General features: G+C 51.0%; 2 protein-coding genes across 7 annotated transcripts in view; one reads left to right on the top strand and one right to left on the bottom strand.

Annotated features, from left to right (window-relative positions):
* Positions 1 to 394, bottom strand: part of ANAPC1 (anaphase promoting complex subunit 1) — a 44,710-nt gene extending 44,316 nt beyond the window's left edge. For 2 of the 4 annotated variants that reach the window (XM_026110463.2, XM_026110462.2), the window contains exon 1: positions 4 to 394. In XM_026110463.2, the coding sequence (XP_025966248.2) occupies positions 4 to 216 (213 nt within the window). In that variant the 5' untranslated portion in view covers positions 217 to 394. The remainder of the gene's footprint in view (positions 1 to 3) is intronic. The other 2 variants (XM_064510067.1, XM_026110464.2) reach the window with 2 other exon arrangements.
* Positions 395 to 8,837: 8,443 nt separating this feature from the next.
* The window catches only part of MERTK (MER proto-oncogene, tyrosine kinase), a 28,537-nt gene continuing 15,168 nt past the window's right edge, over positions 8,838 to 22,206 (top strand). For all 3 annotated transcript variants that reach the window (XM_064510068.1, XM_064510070.1, XM_064510069.1), the window contains exons 1-6: positions 8,838 to 8,996; positions 13,241 to 13,625; positions 14,134 to 14,234; positions 14,502 to 14,675; positions 17,702 to 17,788; positions 18,856 to 18,971. In XM_064510068.1, coding sequence (XP_064366138.1) covers positions 8,927 to 8,996; positions 13,241 to 13,625; positions 14,134 to 14,234; positions 14,502 to 14,675; positions 17,702 to 17,788; positions 18,856 to 18,971 — 933 coding nt within the window. In that variant the 5' untranslated portion in view covers positions 8,838 to 8,926. The remainder of the gene's footprint in view (positions 8,997 to 13,240; positions 13,626 to 14,133; positions 14,235 to 14,501; positions 14,676 to 17,701; positions 17,789 to 18,855; positions 18,972 to 22,206) is intronic.

Genomic DNA, 22,206 nt, shown 5'->3' on the forward strand with positions numbered 1-22,206 from the left:
TACCCTGCGCTTCTCGTGGATGGTGACCTCCTGCAGGGAGCCCACCAGGCCGGCGGCGCCGTCCGAGGACCAGAGCTCGGAGGCCGGCTGCAGCCGCCGCAGCTGCAGGGTCAGGGCGTGCGGGTGGCGCTGGCAGTGCTGGCGGCCGCAAGGGGCGAACTCCTGCAGGTCCCCGGCCGCAATCATCGTCGCCCTCTCTTCACACTTGTCCGACATGGGGGCCCGATATCAACATTATTTCTGCAACGGAGACGAGGCGCACGGCTAAGCACCCCCCACACCGGCAGGCCCCGGCAGCGGCGCGGCCAGGCTCCGGCGGCTCCTTCCCGGGCGGCGGCGGCGGCGGCTTCTCCTCACATGGGCGCGGCCATCTTGGCGCTCCCACAACCCCGCGCGGCGGGGCGGGGCGCGGCGCGGCGCCATGACGACGCCGAGGGGCCGGGAGGGAAATGGCGGTGGGGCCGTGCCGCGCTGCTCCGCGGGAATAGGGCTGTGGCGGGGCAGCGGCCGCGCCTCCTAAAAGCTGCTGTGCTGAGGGAAAACTGGCTTCAAACCCTCACATGCACTCGCTGGAGCCTTCCTCCGGTCCTCCTGCTGCCTCTTCCCGGCGGGGCTGGGGCCCCTGGGGAAGGAGGGGGAGTCAGGGCACGACGGAGTAGCCAGAGGGGTGTTTGCCAAGGGCCTTGCCTGGGTGGCACAGCCACCTCCATCTTCCAGGCAGCAAGGCTGGCGTGGGATTTCAGCAGGCACCGCACCAAGGCTGCTCACAGTCGCAGTTCTCTGCAGAGTCAGGGCGGGATTGCAGCCATTTCCAGATCCCACTTTCTAGCCGAGGCAGCTAGCGCCAGCATACTCACCATTAAGATTCATTTCATCCTCAACAAGTTGTCTTTGTCAAGGGATGGGCTTGTGATGCCACACTTTGAAACAAAGAACCCGTGACCTGCAAGGCAACTAGACAGCCCAGGTGTTTCACAGCTTCTGTCCAGTAACTTAGCATGCTGGAAACACCCATGCTAGGGACTGCGATGGTCAGATGGGACTGAATATCCACAGATGAAAAGAAAAAGTGCCCCAAAATTATGTACAGTTCTCCTGTACCTGTCCAATTTGCTTCTATCATCCTTTTCCAGGCAGGAGTATATGCACTCACAAGCTTTTCATCATATGCCTTTTCATTATATGCCTTCAGCATATGGCTGAACTGTTAAACAGCTGATCAGTAGCCCAGACTGCTGGGGGAACAAGGAAACACTGGGGGGCTGTTGCTTTCTAGTCAGCTCTCTCTACCTTCCTTCTTCTGGGAGCAAACAGGACTTTTTCAGCACAGCACTGTTCAGCTGCCTGACACCGCTCAAGTTCAGTTGCTTTTCCTGCAGTATTACAGCCTCTGCTGGCACTCAGAAGGACACTGTCACTGAAATAGCCTTTTTCTTTCTAGATGTTTTTAACTCTCATTGGTTATTCTGCCATATAAATTTATAATGGATTAAATGGAGAGCACTAGATACATTGTTAAAATTTCTTGAGGGTTTCCTCTTGGCATTTGAGGTCCCTTCGTGTATTAGGGTGCTGATGGGACTCCCTGCCAAGCTCTTAGCGGGAAGAAGTACCAAGCCCTAGAGACTGCTTTGTGGCTCCGGTGCAGGGACCATGTTCTGCACACATGAGACTCACAATGGGCAAAGGTGCTTACTTCAGGTGCTTTCCTCCCAAGCATAAGTGTCTTTCACCCAGCAACAGCAAGAGAAAACCCTTTACAAATAGAGAAACTGCTCCAGGTTAGCTAGAACCCTAGATGACTTTTATTGCTTTCTTTAAGAAACTTAGCAGCCATGACACAAAAGGGAAGGTCATCTCATGGATAAATGATTGGCTGTGGCATAAGAAACAGAGGATAGGAGCAAACAGGTATTTCACAGGGGAGAGAGGTTTCCAGACTGTGAACAGGAACCAACTGCCTGTTTGCATTCTGATGGGGCATCACCAGAGCTTGACTGTTGGGTCAAGATCAGCTGTACTGATGGATACAAGGAGTGCATGTAAACCCTACCCTGTAAGCCCTATAGTACTCTACAGGCAGCTGCTTCCCAAAAACAGGAGCCATGGTACTTAAAAAAAAAAGGAAATAAAATGCACCTTAGACATATACATAGGACTAGCAGGGCCTCCCAGATCCCTGCTACCCTGCAGTCATCAACAGGCATGCTGTACAATCCCCTTCACAAATTTTAGATGCTCATGTGATATGGATTAGCATAGCTCCTTGGCAGTCTGAGCTCCAACTTACACCAGCTGAAAATCCAGCCCCTTACACACCTGTGGTCAGTAGCTGGGGTGGCTCTTCTCCTGTCTTGAGTGCAAAAGGTGCTGTATCATCCACAGTCATTCCTGAATCTGTGCAGACAGCCTGTTGCTGAGGAGGCTGAAACCTTCACAGCTGCATCTCTGTCTACCAGCACTAGATGTCAGGCAGTTAGCATGGCTTTTTGCAAGAGAGCAGCCAGATTCTCCCATGCTCCAAAGGAATGATGTGTTTGCCTGCATTTATATGTAACCAAATGTCACCTGTGTGTAATTAGGCCATTTTGGCTTCCCACACCTGCTGTTCTGCCTTGGTTGCTGTGTTACAGCACAACATGCAGAAATAGTTCTCTGGGATTTGGCATGTACTCAGCTGCCAAAATCTAGCAGGAAAATCAGATTATTTGTGTTCTGTTAAGAACAAGTTACACCCATGAAGTCATCACCATGCTATTAGTCTGCCCATCTTGCAGGCACTGTAACATATACAGGGAGCCATCTGTACCGTGCAGACATGCCCACAGTAGGCAAGCCTAGCCTGTGTCATTTTCAATCATTTGTACATTGTAATTTGAGCTGCTTTCTTTAACTCTCACATTTATAATTGCACACCTAAACAAGAGGGTGTTGCTGGCTGCATTGCTGCACAGGTACACTTTCTCCATTCGTATCAAAGTAGTATAGCAGAGAATGCTTTTTTTTTTTTCTTAGCATCTGTGTGAAATGCAAAAGGATCTGAAAGGAAAACTGAGGGAGGTACAGTCAGCTATTTCCTTTTCAATTATAGACTCATAGGTGTTGCATTGTTTAACAGACAATAATCAACAGAGAAAGAGCAAAACATTTAAGAAATACCCTGACAGGAACTGGGAGATATCAGTTTCACAGGAGAAATCAAAAACAGGAGAAGCTGAGGAAGCACTGAAAGCATATTTGAGACCACAGGTCAAACAAGTGGTTTTGAGAATCCTTAGTTCAAGTCATGACAATAATCATAATCATTTTCTCAGAACTGGGAAGAAGCCTGCTGGGGAAAACCAGATTGACCAGAAGTGGTGGGGCTTCACCAGCCTGCAGAGTGCTTTCAAATCGTATCACAACTGCTGGCAGGAAGACAGCCAGAAGAAATGGTAGCCTGGATCTACAGAGCAAAGGACCAAATTTCCATATAAAGACAGATGGTGTTTGCACCAACAGGACTGTGAAATACAAACAGCAACTTTGTGGGCAAGAAAGAATGCACAGCGCTCAAAACTAAGAAAGTTTAGGCAGCATCCAGCCTTCGGAGATGGCTTCTGCTTTTGCAAAGCTATCTGCAGACCAGGAGAAATTACTGTAGGAAGAAACAACTGAGACAAGGGACAGAATGTGCCTAGTAAGAGACGCAGCATGCACAATGTGACCAAAGAAAGCAGAAAAAAAAAAAGAGTAGTTTTGTAGCAGCAAAAAACATTTAGTCTGCTCTGTGCAAATTGTTTGAGAGCTGCATCCCTTGACCAGGATATAACATTTAACACAAACGGGACATCTACCTTGAGCTGAAAACATGTCACTAAAAGAGTTTGCTATTTAAAAGAACAGAAGTTCCTGCAAATAGAAAAGAAAAATATATACAAAGAGGAAGCAAAAAGAAAAGGAAAGAAAAGATTTAACAAAAGGAAAATGAAAATACGGAAACAGCAAGTGGTAACAGCAGATAACATCCCGCAACCCGATTGCTGTGAGAGTTGCATTTCTGCTAAACAGTCTGATTTCATACATATTACATTGAGTCCAAAGTCTCTGAATGACCTTGTGGAGAAATGTTGTCAATGGTGTGAAATGAAATTGCAAAAAACCTGAAGGATCAAATTCTGGCACTGCTACATTCCCAGGCACTTATGAAAGCTCATATAAAGGTTGCTGAGACACTGCTTAAGGGAAAGCTGAGAATATCTGTGAAACTGTTGATGTTACCAAATGGGGATTATAACTTCTCATAAAGCAGCAGAAGGCCTATGATGAGGAAGATCTGCATCTCTGCATCCACAAACAAGACTCTGCATGTGTGTGTGTGTGTGTGTTTCTGTGCATATGTATACAAACGCAGTAGCAAATTAGGACTCAAAGGGCACTGGCCCCTTTTCAGTGAGAAGTCCTGAACCCACCATGTAGATATGATAATCTTTGTGTTGGAGAGCCACAGGATGAAGCAGGGACTCAGAAACTGCTGATACCTGTGCAGTTTTATAGGCACTCTCCCCTTCTCCTTTGGAGACCACACTCACCAGCATGGTCTGTGCTATACTGTATCACCTGGAGAGCGGCAAGCACAACTGGTTTAGCTGGTTCAGAAACATATCCTGGCACTCAAACAGACAAGTCAGTCAGCTTTTGTTTTCCTCTCTTAAGGTCTGTCCTCTGGCGAATAAAGATTCTCCCTTTATTTCAGCCCTTGTTCCTTTGACATGGGTTGATTTTTTTCCTCTTCCGCTTCCCAGGAAGGGCTGTGAGGTATTTTTCAGGGCCAAATGTTGGCTGATGCCCAGCCCTAAAAGGAAAGACCACTGGAGACGGTGGGAAAGGAGATGATATTTGGAGAGATCTTGCGAGTCTGACCACACAGATACTTTGGGACCAAAAACACTTTGAGTCCTAATTTGCTGGGGGGAAATGGAAGCTGTGTGTCACCAACCCCAAGAGCAGGCGAAGTGGTCAGATTCATTCCCAGGGCAGCTCATGCCGGCTGCTTCCTTACCTTTCGTAGCATGATCTCGGCACGAGCCTTTTCCTTTGATTCCCGTTTCTCCCTCCCCCTCCATGCACCAGCATCTTTTTCATGTCAAGCTGTGCCCAAATGAACTGAAACAAATCATATTGAGCTCCAGACACCAACTCCAGACACCAATTTACACCAGTGCTGACAGAAACCAACCTACTGTAAGTAAGTGACCCAAATAAAGGGATTTCAAAGAGCTGCTAAAATCCTCTTTAGGTGCCCATGTGTTTTCTTTGTTTTCTTTCATAAAAATTGGTCCTGCTTCCTCTCCCTAATCCAAATAGATGTTAGCAGGGCAAATTACATTATGCAGTCCCTATGTGAGGAGATGTTTCCACTCCATAGCCCACAAAAGCTCTTCCATTGCTTTGTTCCCAAATAACACAAAGCCAGCAGCAATGGGAAACATAGCCAGATGAAAGAGCACCCACAAATGACAGGCTTATATTGTGATTTCCAAAAGCCAGCCTGGAAAGATGGGAGGACAAATTCCTGTTCCCCGGTCTCCTCCTTACTCTTGAGTGACATCGAATGCATGGGGAATTTGCTCAAAATCTGGAGGAAAAGTAACACTGCTGAACTTGCAAGGAAGGCACTAGCTCTTCGGCACCACTGGAGATGTTTAGTCTTCTCACAGCAGCTGTAATACATTTTTCTTCTCCCCTTTAATCTGGGCCTCCAGTGACACGTGCCCTTTCTTAGCTTCTGATCACTTCAAGATGTTAGGGGTTGGTCTGGAGTGAAAGAGGCAGTGAAGGGGAAACTCAATCTCTGTCACCAGGGCCTGAGAATATGCAATGAATAAGCAGCTTTGCAAATCAGAGAAGTCTGGAAATGATTTGTTCTCTTTTCACTGAACTTAGACTTTTTTCTTCCCAATTGGAATAGATTTCAGACTAGATTTCATAGAGCTTTTTTGTTTCTAGTAGCCTGAGAAGTGTACTACCCTTCCCAGCTCTCATTGTAAATTACACACAAATAAAAATAAGCAGCATCAACACAGAGCTGTCTTTTCACTACCTATTTCCATGGCGCGCTGATGCTTTTTTAGTTGGAAGTGAGCAAAACATACATCTTTTTAATAACTCCATTCTTCCGCAAAGCTATGAGAAAACTGTATGGAGTTCCGGGAAGAAAATTACGCTTGTCTAATAGTTTCAGGGAATTTTATGCACAGGAAACAGAGAGGTTGCAGCAGAAAAATACACAGAGTCTAGTCAAACATGAGCCAGTCAAGACTGGCTGCCCATTTCCTAGATCCCAATCCCTTCCCATTTATGGTGGATGAAATGCTTATGGTTTCGATATAGCTTGTTTCTAACCTCATCAAGCATGTCCAGCATTCAGACCAACAAAGACACACAAGCAAATCATCTAGGCCAGGACAGAGATGAGTTTCTTGGACCTGCATGTCCTCTTGTCACCCTCTGCCACCTGGCCCATCTAATCCAGTGAGGAGCAAAAGCTTTTCTGTAGTGATGTGGGAGCCTGAATGCCTTGGGCCAACTGAGCGAAGAGCAGTGGGGATCCCTAGCCCAGGGCAAGTCCCATGGTTTTGGAACCAAGGGCTTGATTCTCAAAGACTTGCCTGGTCCTCAAGGTTTTATCTTCCCCAGAAGGAATGACAGGCTCTTTTCAAATATCCAGAAAGTCCCTCATTTCCTCTCAGTGCCATCAGGAGACACTTGTTCTCATCACATCTCCCCTTACATCAAAGGTACTATATCACACACTGGTTTCATTTGGCTTCTTTCTCTTCCTGCTTTTCTAATTATGGCCTGTTTTTATCTCTCTCTGCTCTTGTCCTGCTTTTCCCGTCCAGGAGAATGAAAAGGAACTGATGAAAGCCCTTCTTTCACCACACCATACTCTCCCCAGGCTGCAGCACAGGGCTCTGCATCTGCTCCACCACGCAGCAAGGTCCCAGGCTGTCTGGGTACCCAGCGGGATGTGGTGCTCTGCAGGGGAAGGAGGTGAGAAAGAAAAGAGCCAGTCTTCCCAGCATGGAGGTACCGCTGTAAACACCCTCCAGGAGATAAAACTCAGGGGCTCGGCTGTCATGCCCCAGCGCACGGTGCACCATGTTCCAGTGCACGGGGTACCGTGTCCGAGCACCTGTGTCCCACTGCGGGGTGTCCTCGTGTCCTAGTGCCCATGTCCCAGGGCCAGCTGTATCCATGTCCCAGTGCCCACATCCCAGCGGAGGGGCTGACCATGCCTCAGTGCCAGGTGTCCCCATGTCCCAGTGGCATGTCCCAGAGACGGGGCTCCCTGTGCCTTGGTGCTGGGTGTCCCCGTGTCTCAATGGCATGTCCCAGAGAAGGGGCTGCCCATGCCCCAGTGCTGGGTGTCCCCATGTCCCCATGGCATGTCCCAGCGGAGGGACTCCCCGTGCCCCAGTGCCAGGTGTCCCCATGTCCCAGTGGCATGTCCCAGAGAAGGGGCTGCCCATGCCCCAGTGCCGGTCACCCCATCCCCGTGCCCCATGGCATGTCCCAGCAGAGGGGCTCCTGTGCCCCAGTGCCGGGTGTCCCCATGTCCCCATGGCATGTCCCAGCGGAGGGACTCCCCGTGCCCCAGTGCCGGGTGTCCCCATGTCCCCATGGCATGTCCCAGCAGAGGGACTCCCGTGCCCCAGTGCCGGGTGTCCCCATGTCCCCATGGCATGTCCCAGCAGAGGGACTCCCATGCCCCAGTGCCAGGTGTCCCCATGCCCCATGGCATGTCCCAGCAGAGGGACTCCCATGCCCCAGTGCCAGGTGTCCCCATGCCCCATGGCATGTCCCAGCAGAGAGACTCCCCATGCCCCAGTGCCGGGTGTCCCCATGTCCCCATGGCATGTCCCAGCAGAGGGACTCCCCGTGCCCCAGTGCCGGGTGTCCCCGTGCCCCATGGCATGTCCCAGCAGAGGGACTCCCCGTGCCCCAGTGCCGGGTGTCCCCATGTCCCCATGGCATGTCCCAGCGGAGGGACTCCCGTGCCCCAGTGCCAGGTGTCCCCATGTCCCATGGCATGTCCCAGCAGAGGGACTCCCATGCCCCAGTGCCAGGTGTCCCCATGTCCCCATGGCATGTCCCAGCGGAGGGACTCCCGTGGCCCAGTGCCGGGTGTCCCCATGCCCCATGGCATGTCCCAGCAGAGAGACTCCCCGTGCCCCAGTGCCGGGTGTCCCCATGTCCCCATGGCATGTCCCAGCAGAGGGACTCCCCGTGCCCCAGTGCCGGGTGTCCCCGTGCCCCATGGCATGTCCCAGCGGAGGGACTCCCCGTGCCCCAGTGCCAGGTGTCCCCGTGCCCCATGGCATGTCCCAGCAGAGGGACTCCCCGTGCCCCAGTGCCAGGTGTCCCCATGCCCCATGGCATGTCCCAGCAGAGGGACTCCCCGTGCCCCAGTGCCGGGTGTCCCCATGTCCCCATGGCATGTCCCAGCAGAGGGACTCCCATGCCCCAGTGCCAGGTGTCCCCATGTCCCCATGGCATGTCCCAGCAGAGGGACTCCCATGCCCCAGTGCCGGGTGTCCCCATGTCCCCATGGCATGTCCCAGCAGAGGGACTCCCATGCCCCAGTGCCAGGTGTCCCCATGTCCCCATGGCATGTCCCAGCAGAGGGACTCCCATGCCCCAGTGCCAGGTGTCCCCATGTCCCCATGGCATGTCCCAGCGGAGGGACTCCCGTGCCCCAGTGCCGGGCACCTCCTCCCCCGCCCCTCGCCGCCGGCGAGCCCGGCTCCGCGGGAGGCGGCGATGGGCCGGGCCGGGCCGGGCCGGGCCGGGGGCGGAGCCGCTCCGCGCCGGGACGGCGAGGCGCAGCGTCGCGCCGCGCAGCGCAGCGGGGCCGGGGCCGGGGCCGGGGCCGGGGCCGGCGATGGGCGCCGGGCGCTGGGTGCTGCTGGCGGCGCTGCTGGCGGCGGTGCGCCCGTCGCGCTGCGGGGCCGGTGAGTGCGGGCGGCGGCGGGGCGGGGGGGGGGAGTGGGGTGCCGGCGGGCTGCGGCAGCCCCCAGCAGCCAAGCCGGGCCGGGCAGCTGCCCCCCGGCTCTGGGCGCTGCTGGGGCCGGGCAGCGCGGGGGGAGCAGGGCTTGCCCAGCCGGAGCAAGGCGCCAAGGCGAGAGACCCCCAGCTGCAGCGCGGCGGGAGCCCCTGCGGCTTGGGAAGGGGCCCAGGCAAGAGCGGGGCGCTTGCTCGCGGCCGTGGGGCCTGCGTGCGCTGTGTGCCCGGGGGGCCGTTTGCCCCGTGCCGTTGTCAGGGCTGCCTGATGCTCAGCTGCAGCTTGTGAGCTCTGGTGGGTTCACAGTCCGTGTTCAGGGTTGCTGGATATCTTGGTGTCGATATGAAGATGTGATTCTCAGCGCAGATGGCAGTCGTGCAAATATTCGTTTGGGGCCGAGTAAGGTAAAAGTCTTGGCTATAACAGCAGGAATCTGCAATAGTGGGAGCTCAGAGGTGTTTTCAGATTTGAATAGCAATCAGGGAATGCTTTATAAAAAAGCAGCCTTTGAACGCGGAGAGTCTCTCTGCAAGTGAAGCGTAGCCCCTGGGAAAATCCACTTCTTCTGACAGCTCCCCGAGGAAGGTAGGAAGTGCCACAGGCTGAGATGCAAATGCTCTTTGCATCTCCTTGTATCACATTCCTACGCATGAAGATGCACTTCAACAAGTTTGTGAGCAGAAGGCTGTTGTCATCAGGTGAATTATTTCCAGTGATGGGAAATCCAGGGCTGTCCAGATGTAGTGATTTCTTTTGGCAGATCTATATGTTTTCTAACACATTCCTTACCGGGACGGTAGCAGAATGGCTTACTGTTTCATGCGTGGGGTATGTCGTTTCCCATTTGTTGTTTTAGTCTGTAATAAAGTATCTTGCCTCTAATAACAGGCAAACTTGCTTGTTAAGACTTCATTCCCTAGGCTGGTAAGGGAAGAGGAATGCCCGACCTGCCGGGTGCACACTGAGCATCTTTATTTCTTGAATATCTGCTTCGTCACAGCGGTTGCTTATTCTGCCCCTAGGGCTCGGGCTGCACGTTAACATGTGGCATTGCTGCACTTCAGTTTTGCTGTGATTCCAGATGTTGCTTCCAGATGTTTCAGGAGACCGGCTTTTTCTTTTTTTGCAAGTAGATTTTTTTTTTCCATGCCGGTTTTTCTGTCGGTCCAAGCTGTGGTAAGGCAAGGGGGCTGCTCCAGTATCTCGGGCACCCGTGCGGGACTTTCGGAGCTTGGTTTCAGCTCCTGTGCTCTAGGATGAGCTTTCAGTGTGATCCTGAGCAAATTGCTGTGAATGCAGCAAGAGATGTCCTGTGACACAGGGCGAATCCCCTCTCAGACGCCGTAAGGATATCAGTATCCCAAATGGCAAGGTGTGGAGGGGTACTTAAAAAGAGAGCTCTAGATTTGAGAAACTTCTGTTGTTGCCTAAGTCAGAGCACAGAGAGTATGTCATTCCTGAGCCAGCAAGCACCTTTCTCCAGTTAATCAGTATAGAAATTGTGGCTAAGGTCCCCTTTGCCCTTACAAGTTTTTCTTTAAACTTTAATAAGTTTTTCTTCACTTTTCTTGAAGCAACTGAGCTTATGGGGGTTGTTCCTGGGGAAGAGAAGTCAAAGCGTGCTTCTCGGTGCCCTGCGGACTACGGGCAGCGTCCGCGGAGGGCAGGGACCGCAAGCGCCCGCGTGGCATCGGCGTCCTCCCCGCACAGGCATCCCCGCAGCCTGGGGAAGTTGTTCGGGGCTGCACAAAGCTCGGAGGAAAGCTGAAAAGCCTCGAAATGGAGCATGAAAATTGCTGTTTCCATCCAAGCGCATGCTTTCCTTTAATTCAGCGATTAAAAAAGTCTGGTGTCGGGAAGTGAGTGCCTCCAGTTCGGGTAACCTCTGCTAACAGGAGGGAAGGGCAGGGGGGTTTCTGGGTCGCTCGCTGGCTTGTTTTCACCAAATCTTTTGGGAGCCGTTTTAGAGCCGGTCACCTGGCCAGCGGGCTCAGTGGCACAGCAGTGAATCGCAATAGGCTGCAAGTTTAGCAGCAGTCACATGGCCTTTGTTTGTGTTACGATAGCAAAGATTAGGAAGCACATTTAAAAGCTTACAGTCTTTTTTTATCCCCCCCCCCAAAGGGAAACGCATTGTTTTGTATGGTGAGCAGCGAGAGCGTTTCTCTTTCCTCCCTACAACCGGCCTAGGCAAACTTGAAAACTCTTCTCAAATTTCGGTCTAGAAGTATCATTTCTCAAGAGTTAAAAATAGCGAGCAATTTAGTAAAGGAATATATCCAGCCTCAAAATTAGGTTGTGTTTCTTGGCTCTCCATAAAGTACACCAGACTCATGCTCCATTACTCACAATAGTAATGACGTAGCTTGGAAATCTTGGAGTTGTCTGATGTTTCGGGACCGATACTTGCCTCAAAACAAACTCAGCTGAACTCTGCTTGAGTAAAAAGATCATGGTTTTTACCTGCATTACTCTTTTTTAAATTGTAAGTCATTTTTTTTTTGGAAGTGGCAAATTAATTTAGATAAAATTCCTGTCTGGCACAAAGCCTTTGTTTGTTGAAAGCAGCAAGGTAGATTTAGTGATCTGCTAGGGATCTTTGTGTACCTGGGAAAACCTCAAGGAGCTTGGAAACGATCTAGTAGAAGCATCTATTTGTGGATTATTCTTTATTCTCTTCCCTTAAGAGTTTTGTTTTGGAGGAGTTGCTTTATATGGAGCTACTCTTCGTCTTGCTCGGGGCTGGTGTGGGAAGCGCTGGGAGGGAGGAGGAAAACGCAGTCAAAGGACTTTGTATGTTAAGTAATTTGTAGGTGGGGGAATGAAGCCCTTTGAAAGATCTGGTAAATAATCTTCCCTTGGGAAAAATGTCTGGAAAAAAATAGTCTGCGGAGTGGAATGCAGCACTGGGAAAACAACACTAAATAGCACCCGGCTCCTACACACCGTTCGGAGGCCTTTCTTCATAAATCCGCGGTTATTTTCCCTCTGAAAGCAGCTCAGTGAAGGCAGTCTGCAGAAACGCCTCTGTGATTGCCTCCCGGAGTGTCTCTGTGTTGCAAAGCAGCTGCCAGCTGCGCAGAGCAGTTGCGCCGAGATACCCCCAAATGCTTTCTTTGCTCTGTGCGTTTACCTGGTGTTTGCAAGCCGGCACCTTCCCCCTGCTGCAAATGCAAGCTGCTCCGCTCCCCCTGTCCTGGTGCAAATTGCCTAAAAAGAGACACACAGATCCCCTCCTGGGACTCCTTCTCTGCCTGAGGCCCTTTCCCCTTTCATTTTTGTCACGCTCATTGAACCAAATCGAGCAGGATCATCTTACATCACCCCCGTGACCCCCCATGGTTGGTCAGAAAGAAAAGGCTGGCCAAACAGATGCCTTAAAATGCCCTGAAATCCTGCACAGGTCAGCTGGATGCCTTTTCTCATCCCGCCCTTTGACCACAGAGGCTGCAACCCATCTCGTTTTGGCCGTCTCACATCTGGACAGCTGAGGTCCAGGTTGCAACGAAAACAGGTCTGGGTCAAAGCTGGCTAGAGATGGCCAAACTCAAATCCTGCTCCTGTGCTGTTGCCGCGGCCGTATCTTCCTTTTCCTTCCGAAACATCTGCCTCTGTTTTGCCAGCTGGCTGTGGAGGACTCCGATGGAGGGTGGCACGGGCAAGTCGGAGCGTGGGCAGCTGGGGAGGTGCTGGGTGCGAGCAGAAGTGCTGCTGCGGTTCTTGACGCTGTCTGTGCGCTTAGTGAGGGCAGGGTAGTCAGCTGGAAGTGCCTGGGATGAGGCCCCCGAGAAGGGTTTACTGAAGCACTGTGTCCCAAATTCCTGCTGCTCGGGAATCCTTTTATATTCCAGTCCCGAGGGTGTGATTCAGCAGAAATAGCTGCCTGCAGCTCCTACCTCTCCACTGCCAAAGCGAAGTGTAAGCAACCAAGCGCTCTCTTTAGCTTGGTCCCTCTAGTTTGTTTTAAGAGGCTTTTGGAGGTGTTTCTTGTGCCTCCAGCTGTGGCACAGCCCCTGGCTCCATGTTACCTCCGTGGGACTCTTAGAACATCTCTCTTAGAGGGTCTGAATTTTCAGTGCATCTGCAAATGAGCAGCCTTTAATTATTAGTTGAAGCAGGTGGGCTTTGGTGTGGGGGGGGACTTTTAGGAGAGTTACTGGCTGGTGGTAACAAAACTGGTGTCTTTTTTTGCAGATGATACTGACGGGAGTCAAGGCCTGAGGCCGTATCTGTCACTATTAGCAGGAGCACTGTCAGCAGAGTCCCACCGCGCTAAGAGAGGCATCGCTGCCGTTAGTCATTGGCCTCACGAGAGCGCAAAGCAGACCCAAGAGGAGCCTTCAGCCAGTTCTCTAGGACAGATTAAATTTAATCCCACAGTAGGACATATTCTGATTAATGAGCACAAAGACGTCACGTTCAATTGCTCCATTAAAGTACCTCATTCGCTGGTCAGGCCAGACACCCCTGGCATTTCCCTGTGGAAGGATGGGAGCGAACTGCTCATGCTGGACCGCATTGCCACCAGCCACTTTGAGATCTCCGATGAGGAGGAGGTAGCGATGACGTCCACCTTCAGGTAACGGGTGCAGTCCTTCTTGTGCAGACGGGCCGGAGGGGCTCCTCTGGACCCCCGAGTGCTGGCTCGTGGGGAGAGGCTAGAGGGCAGACAGGTAGCAAGAGCAGGAGGTTGGGACTGGGACTGTGGGAAACTGGTTTGGGGTGGGGGAGGATTGAAATTGCTGTCACTGCATATCTAGAGCTTAACTCTTCCTAGGTGCTGTCCTCAATGAACAGTGGAGGAAAGCAAACTGCTGTACCTCATTGACTGAAGTCTGCCCATCCTGCCCATTTGCAATTGAAGGTTGTGCCAGCAGAGCAGCCAGCAGCAAAGATAATCTTCTTTCTGGCACTCCCTAGTCCTCGAAGCTTAGTTTTGGAAACGCAGCTTTTGTTAGATATGTGTTGTGGGGTAGCTGTTTTCAAACCCACCTCCAGCTTAACAGTATTGTGTCCTTCTGTGGAAGCTGTTTGCAGGACAAGTCTCTCTGTGAAAGCCCTTATATGGTCTCTGCTCTCTTTTGTAGCATCCGTGCCGTCCAGCGCTCAGATAATGGCTCCTACGTCTGCAAACTCAACATCTCTGACGTGGAGATTGCCTCGGATCCAATCTTCGTGCAATTAGAAGGTGAGCTGGAAGAGAGCAAGGCCAAAAGCGTTGGAGGTGTAAGATCTGCTGAGATCTGTCTGAGGGGCAGCCCAGGGTCTGTGACCTTGGAGCTGACAGCTGCTGGCTATCCACCAGCAATGGAGAGTATTGGATGGGAAGGGGCTTATTGCCAGAGCCTGGGACAGCCCCAGGCGGGACAGCTTGGGGGCTGTTCTTACAGACATTGCCCACATGCACAATGCTGCGATCTCTGAATCTCCTGCTTCTCTGCTTGTGTCCGGACAGGGCTCCCACACTTCATTCGTCAGCCTGAGAAGCTGAATGTCACCAAGAACAGCCCTTTCAACCTCACATGTCAAGCTGTGGGTCCACCAGAGCCTGTGGAGATCTACTGGTTTCGGAACAACATCCAAGTCAATGCGAAGCCTCACATCTCCCCGTCAGTCCTGACTGTAGCAGGTAAGCCTGGCAGCATCTTTGCATGCTGGGGAGGCCTCTGCATGGCCTTCAGGAAGGGAAGGGTGGGGGATGTGTCTTGAGCAGTCCCACAGCCTGTCCCCTTGGCCTTGCAGCTCCCTGTTAAGCAGGTGATGTGTTCCCATGCACCATCACAAGGTTATTGCAATCTGTTTTATTTTTGTTTGGCACCGCCCATTGCTGATGCTTGGCTGGAAGGCTGTAATCTCGTGTCACCAAGGACTGAGTCAATGTTGTGGGACTGTGGTGGCCCAGGACAGACCTATTCCGGGGGACAGATGCAAGGCTTGTCAGCCAAAGTGGGCAACGTGGTGTCAAGGAGGCACAGGAAAAAAAGCACGTTCAGTGAACTCACAGAGCATTTGTGTGGGTGCTGAACACCTTTGCTGCGTGCATAGCTTGGCATTTGGGCATCTCTTTGAGGACCTAGATGCTGTTGTCCTGAATTTAGTTTAGAGCCTTGCAGTTCACATCGCATGTGTTCCCAGAAGTTCTGGCAGCAAAGGGAATGCATCAGGGCGATGCCAAGGACACAAGAGTCCGATCTCTTGTGGGAGCTCGTTCCCTGCCCCATCTGTGGTCACTTCCAGCCAGCGAAGGCTTTTGCCCACCTGGAACAGGCACCCAGAGGGACTGTGGGATTGCTGTCCTTGGAGATATTCACAACTTGGCTTGACCACGAGAAACCTGACCTAACGTAGAAGCTGGATGTAACTTCAAAGATGTCTCTGCATTGAGTGGGCGTTTGGACCAGTGACCTCCAGAGGTCTCTTCCAATCTCAATTACTCTATTCTGACTCATCTTGTTTTAGTGAAGGACCACTTAGCCCAAAGAGTCATCCGTGTTTTCCAGGCACAGCAGCTAGTCTAATAATAATAATAAAAAAACTCCTCTCCCTGTACCCTTACTGTTGTAGGTAGAATATGATAGTGTGTGTTGGGAATTTCCTCCTAGATTCCTCCTACCAGGAAGATAAAACCAGCTCAGCATAGATAAGTTTCCCAGGAGGTTTGGCACAAAATATGAATGTCAGATTGCATACAGCAGGGCTCAGCAGTCCAACTGAGTTTGCAGAGGTACCAGTTTGCAAAATTAGGCCCCAACCTGCAAGTGCTCAATCCGTCTCCCTTGCCCCACTGATTGACCATTTGTGCCAGTCTCCCTGAGCTCTCTGCTGCTAAATTGCTTAGACCTAGGGCCTTGTCCCAGCTCTTGCCACTCTCCGTCCTTACCGCTGAGAGCATGGCTCTGCCCAGCAGCCATCTGTGCTGCTTATTCGGCAGCCCTGGGGACTGCTCTGTCGGGGTGATCTGGGGCAGCAACCCCCAAGCAGCTGCCTCTGGCTGCAGAAATTTCTCCCACAGAAGAAGAAGGGCATGCAAAATGTCCTATGCAACAAGCAGCTTTTTCTTGTAGCCTGTGGCCAAGCCACCCAGTACCTTGCAGCTGTTATGGGCTATTTTACTGGTTATCTGCTCTTTCGTCTCTGGGAGGCCTGGCGTTGCCCCTACATCATGTCTCCATGCCAGCCTGGTGGAGCACAGGGAGAGAAGTCCCCCACTGCAACATAAAACCTAGTGTGACTTTGCTGCAGATGCGGAAAAGAGGGAGGATTTCTTGATTTGCTCTCAGAAGGAGGCCACTAGCTAATTAGCAGCTAGGCTATAACTGACTTGTCTTGGCTTCCAAAGATAGGCTTTAAAAGGCAGTGAAAGCCGGAAGAAGTGACTCATTCCGCCTGGATTTTCTTGCGTCCGGTTGGCAAATGTTAAGTCGAGTCATTTGAACAGTCTCCCTCCTGGTCCAGGAGTCCTGTTAAACTCAGAGATTGCTGCTTTTTTGAGTAAAGGCTTGGCATGTCCAGGTCACTACAGCAAGTCCCTCATGTTGCAGTAACAGGAAGGCATTTCACTAAAATCAACCCAGATAAGGTTGTTTTTAATCCCCCCAATAACAGGCTCTTGCTACAGGATTGTGTCCTGGTACTGCTAGAGCTGGTGTCCAAATATCCTTGATTTCTCTCTGGGCTTGGGTTAGTCCACAATGAATGGGTTCATTCTAGTTCTGCAACTACAGGGGACTGTTTTCCTTCCACCGGAGAGGAAAAGGCTGTAAAACCAAGACCTGGACATTACCCAAAAGTGATGGGGTGTGCTGGTATAGTGGAACGGGCTGGGATATCGTCTCCCTTCCCCCTTTCCATCCAGTGACAGTCACTCCCTCCCTCTTCGCAGCCAACCTCCCAGACACTGCTGTGTGCCTGGCTAAATGGGCTGCAGAGGCAGATGGCTGAGTTTGTGCACTTTAATGCAGATCTTTGAGGGCTGCTGAGCTGAATTAAAACTTGTGCGAACGTTGCGAACATTGAACCTCTCTTGGGGAAGGCAGCAGGGGAATGCTCCCAGGTACCCTGGGACAGCTCTGCACTCGCAGAAGAGCCCTTGCACGAGACCAAAATCCTGAACGCTGTGGCTTGTTGGGATCGTCTCGCACAGGCCTTGCTAACGCAGTAGGAGTAATGAGCCCGAGTCTGCACTCGGGTATTTCCAGTGACCCCAAAAAGCAGTCTTATCAGCAGGGAGATTTGAGCAATCTTCGAAAAGTATTAAGTCATCTGGTTCAAGCCATGGTGGTGGGCTCTTCTGCTTTCTGCCTTTCCCTTTTTGAATACGAAGCAAGTGCTTACTCAGGAGGTTGTGCAAGGGGTCCATGAAAACACACAGTCCTGTCCGTTCTGCCACATCTCACACGGCCTGTGCTCACATGCACGTGGTGCGGAAGGTGGGTGGGTTGGGTCTTGGGGGTCACCCTCAGCCACCGTGCTGCAGAAGAGACGAAGGAAGTGGTTAGTGCAGAAAGAGAGGTCTTTTGTGTTACTGGAAAAGAAGAAAGTAGCCGTAAAGCAAAGGAAGCCGCAAGGGTTTTCTGTGAACAGCAGGTGGAGGGTTGATGTGATTTGGGCATTTTGTACAGTACAGCAAGCAGGTTCTTGTTTTTCCCACGGCAGGTCTTAACGAAACAGCACTCTTCAGCTGCGAGGCTCACAACAGTAAAGGGCTGACTGCGTCGAACCCTGGGCAAGTCAATGTGAAAGGTAAGCGGGAACGCGTCGATAGCCTTATCTGTACCGTACAGGTGTATCCAAGCAGGAGCTGTTCTGGTCTCCACCCTTCCCAGTAATCATTCTTACCCTCGCAGACAGGTGTATTTTTAGGATTTCCATATTTATTTTTCCGCATTCAAAACCTACATTTGAAAATCAAACAGGATGCACATAAGAGCGTGGTCACCCAATGCGGTTCTGTCATCTGGAACAAGCGTAGTCCCAGTGTTGCAGCCATGGGAGGAAGCACCAAAAAGCACATTTGAAAGCAGAACTGTCAAACTCAGAGTAGGTTTCGGAAGGGCTGTATCACTCTTTTCCTTCCTTCACAGCCAGGGCTGTGCTCGTAATTTTCCATAGGAAATGATGGAAATTCTCAACATTCCTGATGGGAACAACTCTGGCAGTGTAAGGAAGGTGTTCCCCAAAATATGTCATTGGCTCTAAGCAACCCAGAGTGCTGTTTTCAGCTCACAAATACGTAATAAGGTTGAAATAGATCTGAAAACGGCTCTTTCTGCCTGCCCATTGGTCTAAAATATCCATGGTATGCTGATATTGCAGCTATAGCCATGGCAATACGTGTGTTTCACTCGCAGTCTGACAGCTCTGGGAGTTGCCTGTGGGAAGCTGGACATGCCATGTTTGTAAAAAGGCATAAGCTTATGTGGGCTCGTACCAGGCATCCGGGTCGTGCTTTTTTACAGGCCTTTCTGTGGCCACATGTCCTCCGGTACCTGCCCAGACCCCCCCAGTCCCATGTGCCCTTGCTAATGCAGCCCCACAGCCTCCCTGAGGTAGGCTGAGCATCCCACAGCTCAAGGCATAAGGATGAGATTCAGCTCCATCCCCCATCTTGGAGCCTGGGGTTTCTGCAACCTGGAAATTTGGAGAATTAAGAGCGTGTGAGCCCGTGAGTTCAGTGTCATGCTGCTTCTGGACAAAACTGGCATGCTTCCCTTGTGGCTTGGCAGCCAGGTGCCTGCCCGTGGGGTGCACTTTGCACTAGCAGTGTTTAGGCAGGATCAGAGCAGAGTGGACTCATGTTTTCTCTACAGGAATACCATCTGCACCCACTAGCGTGCACGTCCTGAACAGAACGGCCCACAGCATCGCAATATCCTGGGTCCCAGGCTTTGATGCATTCTCTGCTTTAAACAACTGCAGCGTCCAGGTAAGCATGTGGCCCTTGTCCCTACATCCTACTCGTACATGGATGTGCAGGGGCAGGTAGAAATCGGTGTTCCTGCACCATCTTCGGCATGAACCACACAGGTTTTACCAGCCAGTGGTTTGGGCAAATTGAGTCAGACTTTCTCGGTGGTTTTGAAAGAAGAACTGTCCTGCCTGGACCCTGCCATCTGGGTAGCCAGCAGATTTGTGGTCCCAGCCTCTAGGGACTCTGCTCTCTGCTGAACTTGGACTGCTTAACAGGGCAGTTGGAGCCCTGTCGAGGTGGGCAGGAGGCTTTGAAGAAGCTGCTGGAGACCAGCTCTGGGCCTGGTGTTGTCTGCTCACAAACATCAGCTTTGCTACGCTTGCTGCAAGGGTGGAGAGTCTGCAGGAGGGGTCCCACAGAGAAGCCAACAAAGGGAGTTGTGAAGCAGGATTTTGTCCCAGGAGCAATGTGGTTGAGTGGGCAGAAACAAGGGGCAATGGGAACAGCAGAGCCCCCCATTTGGAAGAGCCCCCGTGGGCTTGTGCCTGTAAAGTGTGCAGGAAGAAGCCACAGTCTTTTGCACTTTTAGCCAGCTGTGCTGTCCAGTTCAAGGACAACAATGATTTCCACTGGCTTGCAACTTCCCCACAGAGTCCGTCGGCATAGCCACATGTGCAGAGCTGGGTGACGCACTGGCAGAGAGGTTTTGACATGAGGAAAAGAGAAATTCAGTGCAGATGGAGGGTTGCGATGGTGCAGGCCAGTTTCCTCTGCAGTGCAGAGGTGCTGCTCAGCTGCCTGGTCATTGCTAGCCCAGGACAGGAGGAACAGAGCCACAGACTGGGCTGTGCTGGGTGCCACTGCCCAGTTGGCTGCTTGAGTGGGCAGAGGGATCAGGATATGAGTCTTGGTCCTCAGGCTGTGAGTCATTAGGGCAGAAGTTCATCCTCTCCCATTTTAGACTTCTGCAGAGTAGACAACCAAGGAGAGAAAAGAAAACTTCATACATGGGGTTTTAAATCTCTCCCTTTGGCCAAGACAGTCAGGTTGTTATGTCTCCTCCTGCAGAAATGCCCAGAAATGGTCCAAGAAGCTCTTTGGGAGACTTTGCAAGTCTTGAGTTTCTACTATCATATGTTTCTCCTTACTTTTTACCCTACTGATTAAACACTTCCCAACCAAGTAGCATTCCTGGTGGGGTTTGGACATGGAGGCTCGTCTCAGCTCTCCACTCCTGACACATTGCAAGCACTTAGGAGGAGCTGAGGGGTTGTCTGTCTCCTGGACGGGTCAGTGAATGCCACCTGTATGCATACAGTCCTGCAAGTAGTTTCCACCTGCTCCCTCTCTTTGATGTTGCTGGGTTTTCATCGTTCAAGCTTATTGCTTGTTCTCTTGTGGATGTGTTTTTTTATAATTGGTTAATTTGTACTCCACTTCAGATAACACGGAGTGCATTCTAAGATGAAGAGTAGCCATAGGCCAGAAGAAATTCTACATAATACAAATTCAGCATATTTTGGCTTAACTAAAGTTTCACCTTTTACAAACTCTCTGTATTTATTAACCTTAATGTCAGAGCAATCTGTCTTAGGTACTTATTTCAAAAGTTTCATCTCTTTCAGGGCAGAAACAGTCATCTGCTTTAAAAATGTTTCATGAAATTTTGTTGGTTGGAAGAGAACAAGCTTTGGGGTCTGGGTGACAATGGTGACAACTGAGGTCAGGGTTCAAGCCTGGTCCAATACCCTCCTATTACCCTCTGATACTCTCCCATGAGCCAGAGCTCTGTTAGCAGCTACTGATGAGCAAAGGACCGCACAGTGAAAAGAACCAGGAAGACAGACTCTGTTTCCTCCCGTTTCCTCTCAGCAATCTCCCCCATTTCTGTGTGACATCTCTCCCTCCTCAGGAGGTAAAAGTGAAAGGACTTACAGAGGGGGAAGGTACCGGTGCTAATGTTAGTGCAGTGTCCACTGCTACGTTCCTACTAGAGCTCAGGAAGCAGGGTGGAGGGCCAAAGAATTTCCTATGACTTAACATTCACGGTCTGTTGTTAGGAAGTAGCCTTTCAAATTGGAAAACGAGATGTATTTCTGGCAAAAACATAGCTGTGACTAAGCCTTTTTGCTCCTGTCCTCTTCGATAACCCCCTCATTTGGGTAATGTGGCCCACCCACCAAGTAACTCATTTCTGAACATATGGGTGATTAAAATGGAAGCTATTCTTATCACAGCAAGCAAGTTTCAGCTATTTAAGTTTACAAAAAGCCTGATTTTTTTTTTAATATATTGATCTAATAGATTTTCTGGAAAGACAAGTTTAGGATAGAGATAACTCAGCTGGCTCAGAAGAATGGCCAGTCTCAGTGGTGTTTTCAGAAGCTGCTTGAATGTTCTTCTGATCACTGGTCCCCGCATCAAAGTATTTTGCCATGGCTTTGTGACCTTCTGAGCCTTGTTCCTATCTGCTCTATGAGGTTGAAGGCAATTCTCTTTCATTTTTGCTGGAAAATACTGAGAATGTCAATCCTGAGATTGTCTTGTATGGCCCAGGCTGCCCAGTGGGTACTCTCATTCCTCAAGCACAAAGACAGGCTGCCTGCCATCCCCAAACCATGTACAGAGGCTTTTGGGAGGACTGTGTAACTTCGTCCTTGTGATTCATGCTAAAACATAGGTGAGATGAGATGAAACCTGCCCAGAGCTGGAAGAAGGCCTGTCTCTTCAAGGACATTTCATCCCAGCTTGGGTTGTCTTCTGAGTTCATTGTCTTGCTCACACTGGTGTCCCTCATTTTTGCTCTTTTCACTTTCCTCCCACCGCCCTGGTCCAGGCTGCTCTCACGGTATTTGTTTTGTTGCCAAAACTTTGCAGATGCACCTGACGGCAGGTCCCAACGCGCTCTGGGGCACTTGCTGGAGAGCTGCATGGGCGATGCGTGCTGTTACATGGGCGCTTACAGCCCAGCTTTTCAGGGAAGCTCCTTAGCCCTGCTACTTGGAGTGAGGAGGTTCTCTTTATGTAAAAAGCATGATTTGTTTTTAATACACTGAATTCATCCATGCTGTTAAATGTAATGATGGAGTTTAATGAGGTCTGTGTTTAGTTCTTCTAGAAGGTTTCTTGGGAGGGAAGTCAGTGCTAATACAGTGAGAGAAGGACAGTGGGGAGAGTGCCTTTAGGACTTTCAGGAGTCACAGGTTGCATCTAAACCTTTATCTTTAATAGCCTTGGCAGCCCAGTCCTC

The sequence above is a fragment of the Dromaius novaehollandiae genome, chromosome 3, assembly GCF_036370855.1.
Source record: "Dromaius novaehollandiae isolate bDroNov1 chromosome 3, bDroNov1.hap1, whole genome shotgun sequence".
Classification (NCBI taxonomy): domain Eukaryota; kingdom Metazoa; phylum Chordata; class Aves; order Casuariiformes; family Dromaiidae; genus Dromaius; species Dromaius novaehollandiae.